The 14,838-nt window shown below is 39.7% G+C and overlaps 1 protein-coding gene across 1 annotated transcript in view; it reads right to left on the bottom strand.

Annotated features, from left to right (window-relative positions):
• Window positions 1-14,838, bottom strand: part of hcn2b (hyperpolarization activated cyclic nucleotide-gated potassium channel 2b) — a 72,593-nt gene that overhangs the window by 33,669 nt on the left and 24,086 nt on the right. The window contains exon 4 of the mRNA XM_041791906.1: window positions 5,050-5,268. Coding sequence (XP_041647840.1) covers window positions 5,050-5,268 — 219 coding nt within the window. The remainder of the gene's footprint in view (window positions 1-5,049; window positions 5,269-14,838) is intronic.

Here is a 14,838-nt window from a genome sequence, read left to right on the forward strand (position 1 = left end):
TGGCGTATCCTAGATCTATTGATAATGTATACATCCCCTGCTGCTTTTACCATGCTCATGAATATGGTACATACATAGAGAGTAGCTTCATTACTTTTAAAGGCAAACACAACCTCTCCCAGCGGGGAACTGGTCTGATATAAGCTCTACATCATTATGGAAGTGTCTTGATATCATGACCTACAAAATAAAGCAATGGTGCACAACCAAGTCAGGAAGAATCAGTTATGAATTAATAAATTAATGAATGCATGAGCAAACAAATGAACAAATGAATGAATAAATAAACCTTTTGATGATGAGTTTGATGTGAACCTGACCACCTTTCGTTCTTAACATTGGCCAGAGTCTCCATCTGAACTACAAAGCTGGACTGCTCTCTGACGTCTAAGTGTGTCTGCATGCATGTGTACAAGTGACAGATAGTATATGACCTGTCTACACCGGCCAGGATCTAAGGAAGCAAACCAGACTAAAAGCAGCATTGACACCCTGACCTTAGACAGCAGGAGGGTGCTCCCTTGCTGGCCTGCAGAAACCAAGAGCTTTGATCTGCTGTTGTAGGCAGATGACAAACAGGCTGAAGCTGGGTGAGCTGAAGCCATGAATATTGAACTAATGGAACAGATGCTGTTCCTATCAAAGAGTGTTGGAATCAAATGTGCAAACCCTCTCTATTTATATCAGATCTGATAACCTTATCCACATTGTTTTAGAGGACAAGCTCTGTTGATTAAATCTCTTCATGGCATCTCACCATGAGCTTGACAGAGAGGCCACCTGTGTGCGAGTAAGGTAAGCCTCTATGTCACCCTTTTTGATTCGTTTTACTGGTGATGGAAAGACAGACTCCAGTGAAAACATCCCCCTTTTTTCGCTACAGCCAGGTTTACTATTTATTTGTCTAAATTGAAGGTTTGATCCACCTAAATAAAGAAAACACCTACCACTGACACTAATAATTATCAAAAGTAAAATCCATTTCCAGAAAGCCTGTCCCGGCACTCACACAGAATACAAACTCTCAAGTTTACAGAGGGATTATTTTCTGTGGTAGAAAGGACTTCCAATGACAACTGTTGAAGCATGGACTGTGGATAATCCAGAGTATCCAGGACACTGCTCCTGAGATGAGATGTTGCAGCTGGATTTATCCCAAAAAGTTAAGATGATAGGAAATGGGCTCTCTGTTAAATTTTTAGCTGTACATGAAGACCAGACACATAAGGATATAGCTAAACAGTCAAAGATGTTATACTGTATAGAAATACAACTTATCTTTGTTGCATTTCTGTCAGATATTACAGTTGATGACTGTGCTAAGGCTAGCCATTTTCATTTGCTTCTCATCTTTATGCTAAGATAACCTACCAGCCTCCTAGCTCTTTACCTTGCAAAGCCGATAGGTTGGCTAAACTCCATGTCTGTGATCAGAAACAATGATGCCAGGTCTCCGCAATTAGGGAGAATGAGGAAGTAGCTATGGACAGCAAGTCAACTAAACTTGGATGTAGCTATAGTAAGGCATTAGTTTTTATCAGAACTGGACCATATTTCTTATTACAAGAAAAGGAAAGAACCGCAGTGATAGCTCTTCTTGGCAGAAAAGATATCTTTGCTCTCTTTCCATCCAGCTTTGGCATGAGTTTGCAATAAACACCTCTATAATACATTTCACTTTTATTGCAAAATGGATATACATTTTTACTTGGTGGAGAAGGCTCTGCTCAAAAGATGCTCCCAGGGTTAGTCAAGCAGCACTTTGAGTTTCTAGGGAGTGCATAGCTAGAAACCCCCAAATGGATAGATACATTAATGACAATGCATACTGAGTACAAAAGCAATTAAAACATAGTAGCGTGCATCTCAATATAAGAGGGCAACAAGTTTATGCTATAAAAGAGAAGGCTGGGGGGGAGGAGGTTAAGCTTTGCCAGCAGCAGTGTGGTGCATCAGCATTAATGCAAGCAGGGATTAGTGAGAAGTATGTCAAATTTAAATGCACCGATGTGTTGAGAGAAAGAGCTGTGATTGGCTGTGGGAGCTGGGCATATGACTACTGTGTCCTGCATGAACTAACACTGGGTTTCATTAAAAGGGGAGCAGAGAATTACACTGAAAGCTTTTCTTGCTTGTTTTCTAATCAGCTTTGTCACGACTTTGATTCAACGACTGGCCTCAGCAACCGTAGCAGCAACGCAAGTTTACTCTGAATCTGAGCATGCCCACTATGTGATATGCTTCATAGCTCTGACTGGTCTGTAATTTATGAGACAGGCAGAACATTTATCTGATCAGATGTTTTCCAGGTTCTGCCCTTCCCACACACTTTCTATGAGCCCTTGCCCAGATGGATGTGAGACATACCCCATGCAATGGATATGTGAAACAGTCCAACTGGTGTGTCAGGTCACTTAGCTCTGGCTTTATTCCCAACACAAATGACAGAGTAGTGTAGTTTCTTTAGTCTTGCATCTAAAAACCGAACAAGATTTCAGTTTCAAAAAGTAGATATGACAAAAAACTTTTGCGTATACTCCTGAATTCGTCTCCCTGTGGACAGGGCCCTAGAGAGTAAAATAACTTTATTTTCTCCGTTAGACTGCATGCTACTTTACCTCACAATCACTACTTAACTGGCCATTTGTGTGTTTGTGTCTCCCTGTGGACAACGCAGTTTGTCTAATCTCTTTGTTTATTTAGTCCCATACATGTGAAAGTCCTGTTTTTTCTAGTAAATCTCAACCTTCTTTTCTCTTTCAACAGTTTTAAGACACAATGGATTTCTCATTTAGACTCCTTGCTTTGTAAACTGTAATGAAAGGCCAGGGGCCTAGTAGTTATGTCAGTGTGCCCCATGTGCAGAGACTGTTTTCCTCAAGGCAGGTGGCCCAGGTTCAAATCAGCTGGTGACTCTTGTTCTGCATTTTGTTCTCCACTTTCACTCTCTCCCTAATTTCCTACTCTATCCGTCACGTCTAAGTGGAGGCCCAAAGGGGAATCTTACAAGGTAAAAAAGGCTGTAAATCACTTTTTTGACACCTATCTTGTGGCAGGTGTTTCAGATATTAAAATGAACAACATGGAAATAGTCAATCTCTGCAGCTGCCCCTTTTTGCTATTGTATCAGTATTAATATAAGGCTGTTTCATAACCAGATAAAAACTCCTTAAAAAGCTTAAAATGTACCAGCAGGGGCAGTGTAAAACTTTTGCAATGGAGAATAACCAGTCAGTAGAAACAGCAATGCAAGGTAGAAGACATTGGTAGCTGTTTGTAAAGACTGCAGGCATGGATGTTCACCATGTCCACAACATGGGAGCATATAAGATTGAATTCAATCTATCAGTTCTCTATGGTACCAGTCACCCCTGGCTTGTTTGTGTTTGTGTGGGCAGGGTGATGATGGTGGTGTACCTATCAAACTGAGCAGGGCATTCAGGAGGCTGTGTGCCAAAAAAAATCTATTGTAAAGGCTGTTATTCCCAAAGTCTGATTCCCCATGACAATGAAAATGTCTAATTATTGTGCAGTACATACAAATAAATGCAATGTGTTTAACACAAAGTTGAATACACAGCACTGTTTTGCTAAAACCTGGGATACCAACATGCACCCCCTATGTTGGGGAGGACATAAAAAAATGAATCCACTCAAGGTCTCAGTTTCTCTTTAGCCGCTGCTCTGCCTGACCTCCCCTTTTCTGCTCCAGATGTCTTTCCCTGTGTCCAGGCAAGCTAACATCACATATGTAGTAGTTTCTAACAACCCAAGTAATATTTAGCCCTATAGATCTCAACAGTGCCTGCCAATATCTTTGGCAGCCTTGATTCCAGAAATAAAAATTCAGATCCTCCACAGACATTTCCCAAAAGGATGAAGGAACTACGTATCCCACACTTCATGCAATTTATTTTATTTATCGTTAAAGATAGTTTTTACAGTTTCAAACCTTTTATGTGCCTTCTTTCCACATTTATTTTTATTGTAGTGTTTATGTTTACATGATTATTTAACATATATCATAGTTTGTGTAAATATTGCTTGTTACTACAGTGGTATGTAGTAGGCCAGGCATACACTGTGCGGTTTTAAGCCTACTGAATAATTTACAATGCACAACCATCTCACACGATTTCTGTGCTGACATTATACAGTCCGATGGTTGTGCGAGACCTGAGAACTCACACTAGTAAATCTGGGACAGACTGTAGGAGTATACTTTGCAAAAGTCTCACAATGAGGTTGAAGACGTATCCAGTCACATCCTCACTCACTCTCACTCTCAGGTGTCTCCATGTGCACAGCACGGCAAAAGATGCCCAAGTTGAATGAAAGTGGCTGCGACTTCCAGGTGAATGATGTGACTCAGAATTCGTCGCTGAACCAGATGAAATCCACACAGTCTGTACCCAGCTCTAATGTTATAAACAGTTGATAGTCATTGTTTGGGGTGGACATTTCCATGGTTATCAGAGACCCCACACCAATCAGAGACTTCACTATCCGACTCTTTGATTGTGGGTACTGTAGTATTTCTGGCTGAGATTTTGAATAAACCATGTTTTTCTTGAAAAGCCATCAATATCAAATCAAGTTCTGTCATCTACAGGAGCATATAGCATTGTTTCACACTTAGGTACCTCCTTGTAAGTCTAATTTGGATATATGTGATAATATGGCTAAAATTTAAATCTGCTGAAGAGAAAATAAAAATGAATTTTACTTCCAGAACCAGTCTTTTGAGCTTTATTTCCTCAAACATTTCCACCATTTCTCAGTCTTCTAATTCCTTGTGTTTTGCTGGTCTTGCTTGACCTGCTGGTTATGCTACTCAACAGTGACAGTGCAAAGTTTGGTACGCATTTCTAAAATTCTTAAGAACAGATTCAAATTTAGGGTACAACAAACACAAAGTACAGACAAGAGGTTCTGTCTATATATTGAGTGAACAAGAAAGGCTCTTTCACTTGATTCAGTAATCCAGTCTCAAAGATTGCACAACTGGTTAAAATGAAGCTCTGAACATCCAGTAAATCTGACCCTTACCTTTTCTTGATATTGTCGTCTGGAGGAGTCCAGCGACTGGATGAGTGCAGTAGCGTGGCCGATGAACATGGCATAGCAGGTGGCTCCGACGATCATACTGAGCATGGTCAGCCAAATGTCGGACATGCTCTCTGGGGCTTGTCTTCCATATCCGATGCACAGCATGTGGCTCATGGCCTTAAAGAGTGCGAAGGAGTAGAGCTCGCTCCATGAGTCATTCTGTACGGAGAGATGGAGGGGACATGGGGCAAATTTAGGAAGAAAACAAAATATATAAAGAGATCAGAGTAAATTAATGTTCTTCTGTCCTATCTTTTGTGTTTTTACTTTCATGCTACAGTAATTTTGCCCTGGTGACCTCTGCTGAAGGTACACTGATGAAGCACACTGCAGAAACCATTTGGCAAAGCTGGATTTTATCAGAAGTGGTGAAAGAGAGGGATAATTAGGAATAAGAGGGTGAAAGAGTTCCATATTCTTGGTGAAGTATACACAACTCTGTGTCTGGTGATTGTTTCAGGGTTTGGCGGAGAGCCTCATCATCATCTATGAGCAGGCTCGCCTTGTTTTGGCAGAGCAGAAGGAGCAGAGGAAAAATCTTGTGTTTAATGAGGAGCCTGTACATCTGCCTGCTCCCGTCTGCCTTTGATTGGAGCTCACACACTCAGTCAACCCCAATTCTCCCATGTTCAACTCATCAGCGAGTCCTCCACGGGTGCTGCTGAACCTCACATCCTCCCCTTGAGCATCTGTGGTTCACACACTGTCCAGACTTCACTGCTGTGTTTGTGTGTGTCATCTGAAACTCCTCCTGTCCCTTTCTGGGACGAGTGCAGTCTACACTCACTGATTGGTTGCATCTGATTTGTATTTTCCAGGGTTATTTGCATTTTATTTGAGATTCAAATTAAGGAGGTAAAAGAGGACAAACCAGCTGGAGGCTGCAATTAAATGTTTGACTACTCCTGTTTTAAAGTTGATTTGAAGAGCAGTAAAAGGAGCTGAGATTTTAAAGACACTCACTGCTGAGTTTTATTGTTTTCCTGCTTTTGAGGCTGTGAGCTTGGCTTTAGTTTCATTTCCGCTTTGAGCTGTCAGCTGGATCCATTGTTAGGATTTTTCTTAGGAGATAAACTGCACCATGTAATCTTAGATAAAAGACAGACGATACATCAGCAACAATTTGAAGCTTTAAAGATTATGAACTTTATATATCCAGCTGTTATTTCTGTTCATAAATGCAGTCCTTGTCCCACTGTCATCCACAGCCATTATCACATTTCCATATTTCCCAAAAACCCCTAACAGGACATTTAATAACACTCCAGCCCCAGACTGCACCTCATCTCCGCTGCCCCGGGTGGTTAACAGACCTGGAGCTGAATCCTCCAGTAAACCATCAGCATGCTGGCCACATTGCAAATGGGTAAACAGCAGGATTTGGGGCCCCAATCCACAGAACAAACACTTATGTAAGCCATGGCTGCATCCGTCTGTCTGTTAATATACAGTATTAAAGCTTAAAGAGCAAAGAGTTATGTCTTTGATTTCACCAGGATCTGTACAACATGCAGGGCAAAGAAAACTTTTGGGGATTCTGTGAATTAAAAACCAAGGAATGGCCTACCAACTTGTTAGCCTGTGATATGACACAACTCCTGGTAATAAAGCACCACTGATATGGCAAGTTTTCTGGCATTTGTGATATACTGTCAATACAGTACTGTGCAGAGGTTTTAGGCATGTAGAGCTCTAACGGTTCTTCACAGGTCCTGATGTTCCAATACCCCAGGCTGAAGAGAGGAGGAAGGGTAGCCAGAATCATTGTCGACACATTTGATGTACGTGTGTCGCTCAGCAGCCAAGGTCGAGCTTAACAGCATTCCTTTTGTCCGGGCCTTTGCACCCCTGGTAATACGCCCAGCAACCACCAACAGTTTTCAGGTGCTTAGAACATACACACAACAACCAGGAGATTGTGGCAACCCCCCTACCCATCCTAACAGTACCTTAGGCTAATTGAGCACCACATCCACCCATAACTCCGCCCTAAAGCCGTGGTTTTTGTTTTGTTTTCATCATATTATTTTCCCATGCCCTTGGTAATGTACAAAGACATCCAGAGCATGACCTGGGTTGGGTCAATCCTCCTTCCCGCCCGAGTGGGCCCTCAGGTGGGCGTACTCGCCCAAACATGCCTAAAACTTCTACACAGTACTGTATATAGGTTTAGAATGATTTCTGCCTTAAACAGACACCAGTTTATAAAACTTAAACAGCTGAAGGAACTTTATACTGGACATGTCTAAGTAAACGAGAAAGAGCTGGTAAGAGATGTCAAGTGGAAGTCAAGTCAAAGCCAAGTTTAATCAAATGAAAAGTCTGACTTTGTAAAGTTTATGGTTTCTTTCTGTGACCTTCACAAATACAAACATTAACCTTCAAAACATTACCTTAGCTAGCATAAATACTTGAGATGCACTGGTCAGGTGTTGTGGGGCTAATAACCAATCACTGATGATTGAGATTGGCCACCAACACTGAAACTGATGATATTTTTTTGTTTTGATAGATCAGCTGGTTTAGGGGTTGATCAGTATTTAGTTTTCAATATGTCTTATTAATTTGGCTGTACTGTGCAACTAAGAACAAAAATTTTACCTCAAAATAACTACCTTTATTCAAGTTTCACATTAAAACCCTTTTTTATTAACATTATATCATGGACATTTTACCTTTATTTAATTGTCTTTTTTACTGAAGGGGCCTTAAATGTATCAAGCCCAGTTTAGACATGGGTTTACAATACAGCAAGATGGTTTTAGGGCAGTGCAGCAGTCTGAGCCAAGCCGTTGCAGCTTGAATCAAGCCGTCTGATGCTGTGGCCTGCAATTCAGCTTGTCAAGTCACAGGTAGCTGGCTGCAGGAAGATGCAAGCAGGAAAATACAAAAAAGAGAAATACAAAAATTATTTTGAAAGGCCATAAAAGCCTGTTTTGATGGATAAAATCATGCTATGCATTTCATGCTATGAAGGAGTTTATTGGCTGAAGTTCCCATGTGAAAACTTTGAAAAAAGCTAGATGTATCATTTCCAAGAGGCAAATAAATGTGAAAAAGGGAAATAAAGATAGTGTTGTAACAAAGCTCTTGTTTTTGTGCTCGTAAGCAGGACACACGGTGCTCAGAGTATATACAGAAAATCTGACATTAAACTTAATACTTTTTAAGACCATTTTCTAGACACTCAGTATGATTTAAGCACCTATTGCATCTTTTAATTTCTAACCGGTTACAGTGGTGACGCAGTTAAATGTGAACTTAGTCAAGAAATTGTTATCACAGCACTGCCAATAAAGCTTTCTTTGAAATGCTTGCAGTGGTAACATTAACAGACTCTGTGCTCGTATTACACTAGGCAAAACTGCTTTTTATCTGAAAAATCCTGTAAAATGCGACTAGTATCAGTCCCAGCCTCAGCTCCAATGCCTTATCTCCCAACCACTTCTTAAGGAACTTGCATTTACCTATCATTTACATGCACACATCACTTGATTGCACAGTTAGCTTGCTAGCTAGGGGCACAGTTTATGCATGTTAATATAAGCGTGTATACTGATGTCAGATCTGGTGGAGTTCTATCAGGATCCCACTTGTGCTAAAAACTAAATGTAAACACAAAAGCAGGAAAAACTAGCTAACAACCTCTTCTGACAAATATAAAACTTGAGAGCAGATTCAAAATATAAGACCTTATGTTTCTAATTGCTAATTGCTAAACTGATAATCAACTTTCAATACTTCTTAAGACTCTGCATACACCCTGGGTGCTATATAACATAATAAATGAGAAATTTAAGACTGTAGGAGCTCAATTTGTCCTTGCGAGCTTAATTGTTCTCAGTCGATATCTTTGATCTAACAAGACTGAGCATTTTTGTGTCTATAAATGCAATGAAATTTCACTGCCACTACAATGTTGATGACAAAGGGGATTTAGTGATGAATCACTTTTGTGCACCTAAATGTAAATATGCAGTACTGTCCCTAATGTAGAGACAGGTTTATTGTGCAGTAAGTTCAGAGATAAATCATTTTAATTGAGTGACTGTGGGAGATGATGCTAAAAAAAAACTGTGTAAGTTTCAACTCGTCTCGTCACGAATCTTTGGTCTGAATTAGACTTAACTCAATAACAGATAAGGTGAATTAGCTAGCAGGTATTAATCTGCTGGTTTTTACAATGAAAACCATTGTAACTAAGGCTTGCAAACAATTAAATTTTTTAATTGCAGTTAATCTCAGAATTTCTAAACTAAATCACAATTCATCTCCCTTTTAAAATCCACTGTTTTGCATTTAAATATTTTTGTTTCATTTTGAATACTGTACTACATAAAACTAAGGGTTATTGGCTTTTGTTCAAATACAGACCTGCTTTTATTTTGAAAGATAATAAGGAACTTCACATCACTGTGGCTGCAGGGAGATGTAGTGTAGTGAAAAGGACAGTAAAGCGTGCGATTGGTCACAATTTTGAAAAATGCACTATTGTGGTCTTTAATTAATCTTGATTAATCTATTTTTTCTTAAGGGATTCAAAACAAAGTTCAGTAGTTTTTAGCAAATCTGCTTCAAGTGGAGGACTGAAAATCAGCAGGAGTAACCAGGTGATCACATCAGTGACTCTCAGCATTATTTCAAATATGTGATCATGTGTTTTTTAAATAAATGTCGGTCAATTATAATTGACTGCCAATCAATATGGGTATCCCTACTATAAAAACAGATAAAGGTAAAAGCAAGAAGGGCTATATCCACATAACCCATGACCCAGAACCTCTAAATAACACTTCTTTATCCAATGTTTGTGTTTAGCATGTAATGTAAAGCACAAACACTGAATATTGTCTTTGACTATTATAGCCAGGTAAGCACAGTGATCAAAAAGTTATTTGTACCTAGAAAAGCTAGGGGTTTCTACCTGTCTCTAGTCTTTATGCTAAAACAAGCTTACCAGCTCTAGGAAAGTTTCACATATGAAAGCAAACAGACTTATAATCTTAAAACTGACACAGAGAGCAGATACACCAAATGTATTTTAATGTCTATTTTCTTCACATATGACTGTATGAGCATGAACCCTCAGAGACAGGGACATCACATCCTGACCGGCTGTAACTGGTCAGGATGTGTTCAAGTTTGAGATAATAGCTGATTAAAAGTGACACAGTCTACAGCTGCCTCTTACAGTTGAAAATTACAGCCTTCAAAGTAACACAATAAAGTCTTTCTACAGGCATACTGCCCAGTGTGAGGGGGGAGAAAAATAATGAAATTAGCTCTTGTGTTCATTTTATCTGCTATGGCTCCTTACAGCAGGATGATGGCTAATTGAACATAATACATTTAGAGAGGAACCCAGAGGGAGTATGGGACATCTATGATGTATGATGGCGTAGGTAAAGAGAGTTTCAACTGGCACCATCAGGTAATGTTTGAATAAAGTTAACATCAGGATAAAATGTTTTATTTAGAATCAGAGGGTCAGTGTTTGTATTATGTAACCTGAATAGTGCTGAAAGATAGGCTGGTGTTTGATGGAAGAACTTGCAAAACCAAACCATGAGGTCAAAGGAGCTGCCTGCAGGGCTCAGAGACAGGATTGTTCTGCTGCCCTGATGGTTCCCAAGTGCAAAGTGGCCTCCATAATTCTCAGATGGAAGAAGTTTGGCACAACTCAGACTCCTCCAAGAGCTAGACGCCCTGCCAAACTGAGCAATTGAGGGAGGAGAGCCTAAGAAAGACAGATGACAAGAACCCGATGGTCCCTCTGGCCTCTGACTGATCCTGTGTGGAGATGGGACAAAGCAATAATCACTGCAGCCCTCCACTGATCTGGGCTTTGTGGCAGAGTGGCTCTCCTACGCAAAAAATACATGAAAGCCCACTTGGAGTTTGCAAAAAGCTCCCAAAGGAATCTCAAACTGTAACGAACAAGAATCTCTGGTCTGATGAAACTAAGACAGAACTGTTTGGCTCAGTTCCAAATGTTATGTCTGGAGGAGACCAGGCACCACGCATCACCTGCCAAATACCATCACAACAATGAAGCATGGTGGTTGCAGCATCATTCTGTGGGGGTGTCTTTCAGGAGCAGGGGCTGAGAAACTGATCAGGGTTAAGGGGAAACCTCAATGGAGCAAAGTGCAGGTCCTCAGACTGGGCCAGAGGTTTACCTTACAGCATGACAATGAACCTCAGCACACAGCCAAGACAACGCAGGAGTGGCTTAGGGAAAACTCTGTGAATGTCCTAGAGTGGCCAAGCCAGAGCCCTGACTTGAACTTTACCAAACATCTCTGGAGAAACCTGAACATGGCTGTCCACTGACAGTTACACCCAAGCTGACTGAGATTGAGAGGTTTTGTAAAGTAAAATGGCAGAAAAACCCCCCAATCCAGGTGTACAAAGCCCTTTACTGAGAAAAGGGTCTCATGTCAGTTTCTTGAGAGTTTTTTCTTTTTCGTTTCATTTTCACATCTATTTTCCATGAATTTCTTTGATAAAATATTGACTTTATTTGACAGATTTCGTCCCTACTGTATTTTTTAGTAGAGGAGCCACGATTCATCGATATATTAGCAATCTGTCTCTCTTTAAAAATAACAAAAATCATGATACACACATGTTAAGTACATGTGCCGTCCTCTAATAAAGAATGAGCAGAGAATAAGACCATAGCATTTCTTTCTCAGTGGATCTGTCACTCTTTTGCAGCCTTAAAAGCACAATTTAACATTGAAAATGACTTCACGCCTCTAAAGCACTTCAGTTGGATGAGGCTGAAAAAGACGACAGGTTTTTATCCTTTAATTTGATAAAAACACTCAAAACAGTTTGACGTCGCTGCAAAGTCCAAACAGTCTGTGTGGCATTTTTAAAACATGAACAGATTGCTCAACCAAAACACTAATTATCTTAGACTAGAGTTAAAAACTACTGCCTGAGCTTGATAAGATATGTGAGACAGATGCTAATTTAAAAGGGAAAAACTGAAAAGTTACCTGAGATGACTGTTTTATTATTACCCCTGCCAATTTCATCAGCAGGGGGTTATGTAAAGGGTTCCGTATCTTTCTTTCTTTCTTTCTTTGTATGTGTACAAAATAACTAGAATGGAAAGTTGGATCTTCACCAAACTTTCAGGGAATATTGGGATAGTGACAGGGAAGAATCGATTAGATTTTGGTGATGGTCAGCTCACCTGTTTGGTTTTTCTCAGACTTTGAATTTTGAACACCATAGTAATCGATGGAAGCATGAGTTCCTCGGTGGCGCTGCTTAAGCGTGGGTCTGCTGCGTCAGACGGCCATTCTAGTTAGACAAATACATTTTAAGTGTCAGATAAGATATCCACAAATAATTTTAACCAAATGCCTCTTCTACTTCATGGCTGTTCTCTTTATTTTTTACTGTACAAGTCTGAAAGAGACTGAAAGAGATGTGATGTTTTTATAAAAATTCAAAATATGCACTATCAAAGGTACTGTAGGTGAAAATGTAAAGTTCACCCTCAATCCAGAAAGTGTAGTGTGAGCATGGTTAAGCTGATAATACTGATGTTGATCAGACTGTGAATGTGAAACCACATCAAACAGAGCAGGCAGGGGTACGTCGAAGAAGGAACAAGAGACTCTGAGACTGATTTTATGATAAATAGTTTGCCTATTGGTTGTCTTTGACAAAATTTCTGCAGTTTTGAAATGCCTGCTAAATCAGCACTCCGTCCATATTACCTTCAGCTTGGTGCTAATGCTAGTAGCTACTGCTGTTTCATATTCTGTTAACAGTCTGTCATTAGGATGATGACTCGTGATTCAAAAGATTCGGAGCATGCTTTACAAACACATTTTTAATCTCCTCTGAACCACTGAAAACTCCCATGCTAGAGGTGCCACATTTAGTCTGCGCTTTATTCAGATGAGGCCACTTCTTCTTCTTCTTTTTTGGGCCTAATGGCGGGCAACATACTGTGACGCCACCTTTTGTTTCTGAATGTGTGGTCTTCTAAGGAAGTAAAAAAAAAATGCCTTTATTATCATTATGTTACCTGTAAATATTTCATATTTCAATATTTCATTGAAATAACAAATTCATATAAAACATTTACAAGATTGATTGGTACCGATAATTATCATGCATCCCTAATATGAAGTCAGCTGAAGATCTTGCAAGAAATTGATTAATTAATTAAAACAGAATTTAAAAATAGGGAAAAAAAACTTTTAGGATTTAATATCTTTTTAGGATGAAAATACATCATTAAAAGGTATTGCAAGCATAAAGAAAGGCAGAAAGACAGAAGGTGAGACAATATTTGAATTCTTGGCTATTTATCACATGACATATTTTCATCACAATATTGAATGACATAATCGCGCATCGTACTTTCTACTATTAAACTAAAAGATTTTCTGAGGACATGGTTCTTTGTGATGCTTTATCTTTTATTGTTGAAGGTTACTTTACTGCTTTTTTAAAATACAGTGACAATGATGTTTTTGTTGAATTTTGAAATTAACTCATTGAATGCCAGCCCTTTTATAAAATGGAAAGTGGCTTGTGCTAGTGTTTTTTGCCATTTAGGGTCATCTTTCAAGACCCACAGAATATTTTGAATTATGACTCTGAAAACACTGAATAGATCAAAGAAGAAACTCTTTATTTTATCAAGCAAAAAAACGTTTGTTGCTTGTTCCATTCTTGATTTATTTGAAGTTGAAGAGAGGCTAGTTTCACCAAAAAGACCAATTTTTTTTCTAGAAAGCTGAGAAAAATGCATTTTGTGAAAGAGAGTCTGTCAAGCAAAACAGTGATTTGAATGTTATAATTTTGCCTTCAGTGACATAAAAGACATCTGAAAATTGTATTACAAATGATATTTTAATGTAAAATAAATAAAATAAATAAAAATAAATACAAAATACGGCACAATACAACTGGATGGCCGCCACGGGACCCCTGATACGCCCACGTCCTCTCCTGCTTGCGTGTCCCCTGGCACTGCCTGTAAATTATATAAGTAATATAATATAAAATATGTTACATAGATTATATATAATCTATAATATAGAAATTTGTTTGTTCTCACCTCTTTTTCTGCCCACAGACGGTGTTGTAAAACTGCATGGGGCTTGCTCTTCTCTCAAGTCTGCTTCTGAAATCACAGAGCAGGAATGCATGACTGATGGTTTCATTCGATAAATTTGGCTGAATAATCAGTGGGTTCCTAACGTTAACTTACCTCCATTGCTCTGAGATGGAGACAAGATCCGCTCCGCTCACTCAGCAGCCATCCCTCAGAGTCTGGGTCGGAAAAGTCCGTCTCTGAAGAGTCGTCACTGTATCCATCCAGCTGGATAGCGGATGCCTTTTCTCTCTGATGCACGGGGGAGACCTCACGGCATTCTTTAGCCTCTTGGCCGGCCGAGGCAGATGAGTGAACGCACTGATCACTAGATTCGCTGTCAGTTTCAGTGAGTAACCGATATCTCACACAAAAGTTTAGAGTTTCCGCTGGTGAAACTGGCCACTTGACCCCCTCAGTATTTTGGGGGGCATTTTGTGTCGATACTGAATATTTTAGAACTTTTAGCTTAGATTACCTCCATCCCAGCTTCTCCGCTTCTCTCTGATTTCAGTGGCTTTGATCTACCGTCTCTTCCGTGTTCCGACTACGTATCCCAGAAGCCCCAAAATTGCTCACCTGTGTGAGAGCGCCCCCTT

Source organism: Cheilinus undulatus, linkage group 7 (genome assembly GCF_018320785.1).
Source record: "Cheilinus undulatus linkage group 7, ASM1832078v1, whole genome shotgun sequence".
Lineage (NCBI taxonomy): Eukaryota > Metazoa > Chordata > Actinopteri > Labriformes > Labridae > Cheilinus > Cheilinus undulatus.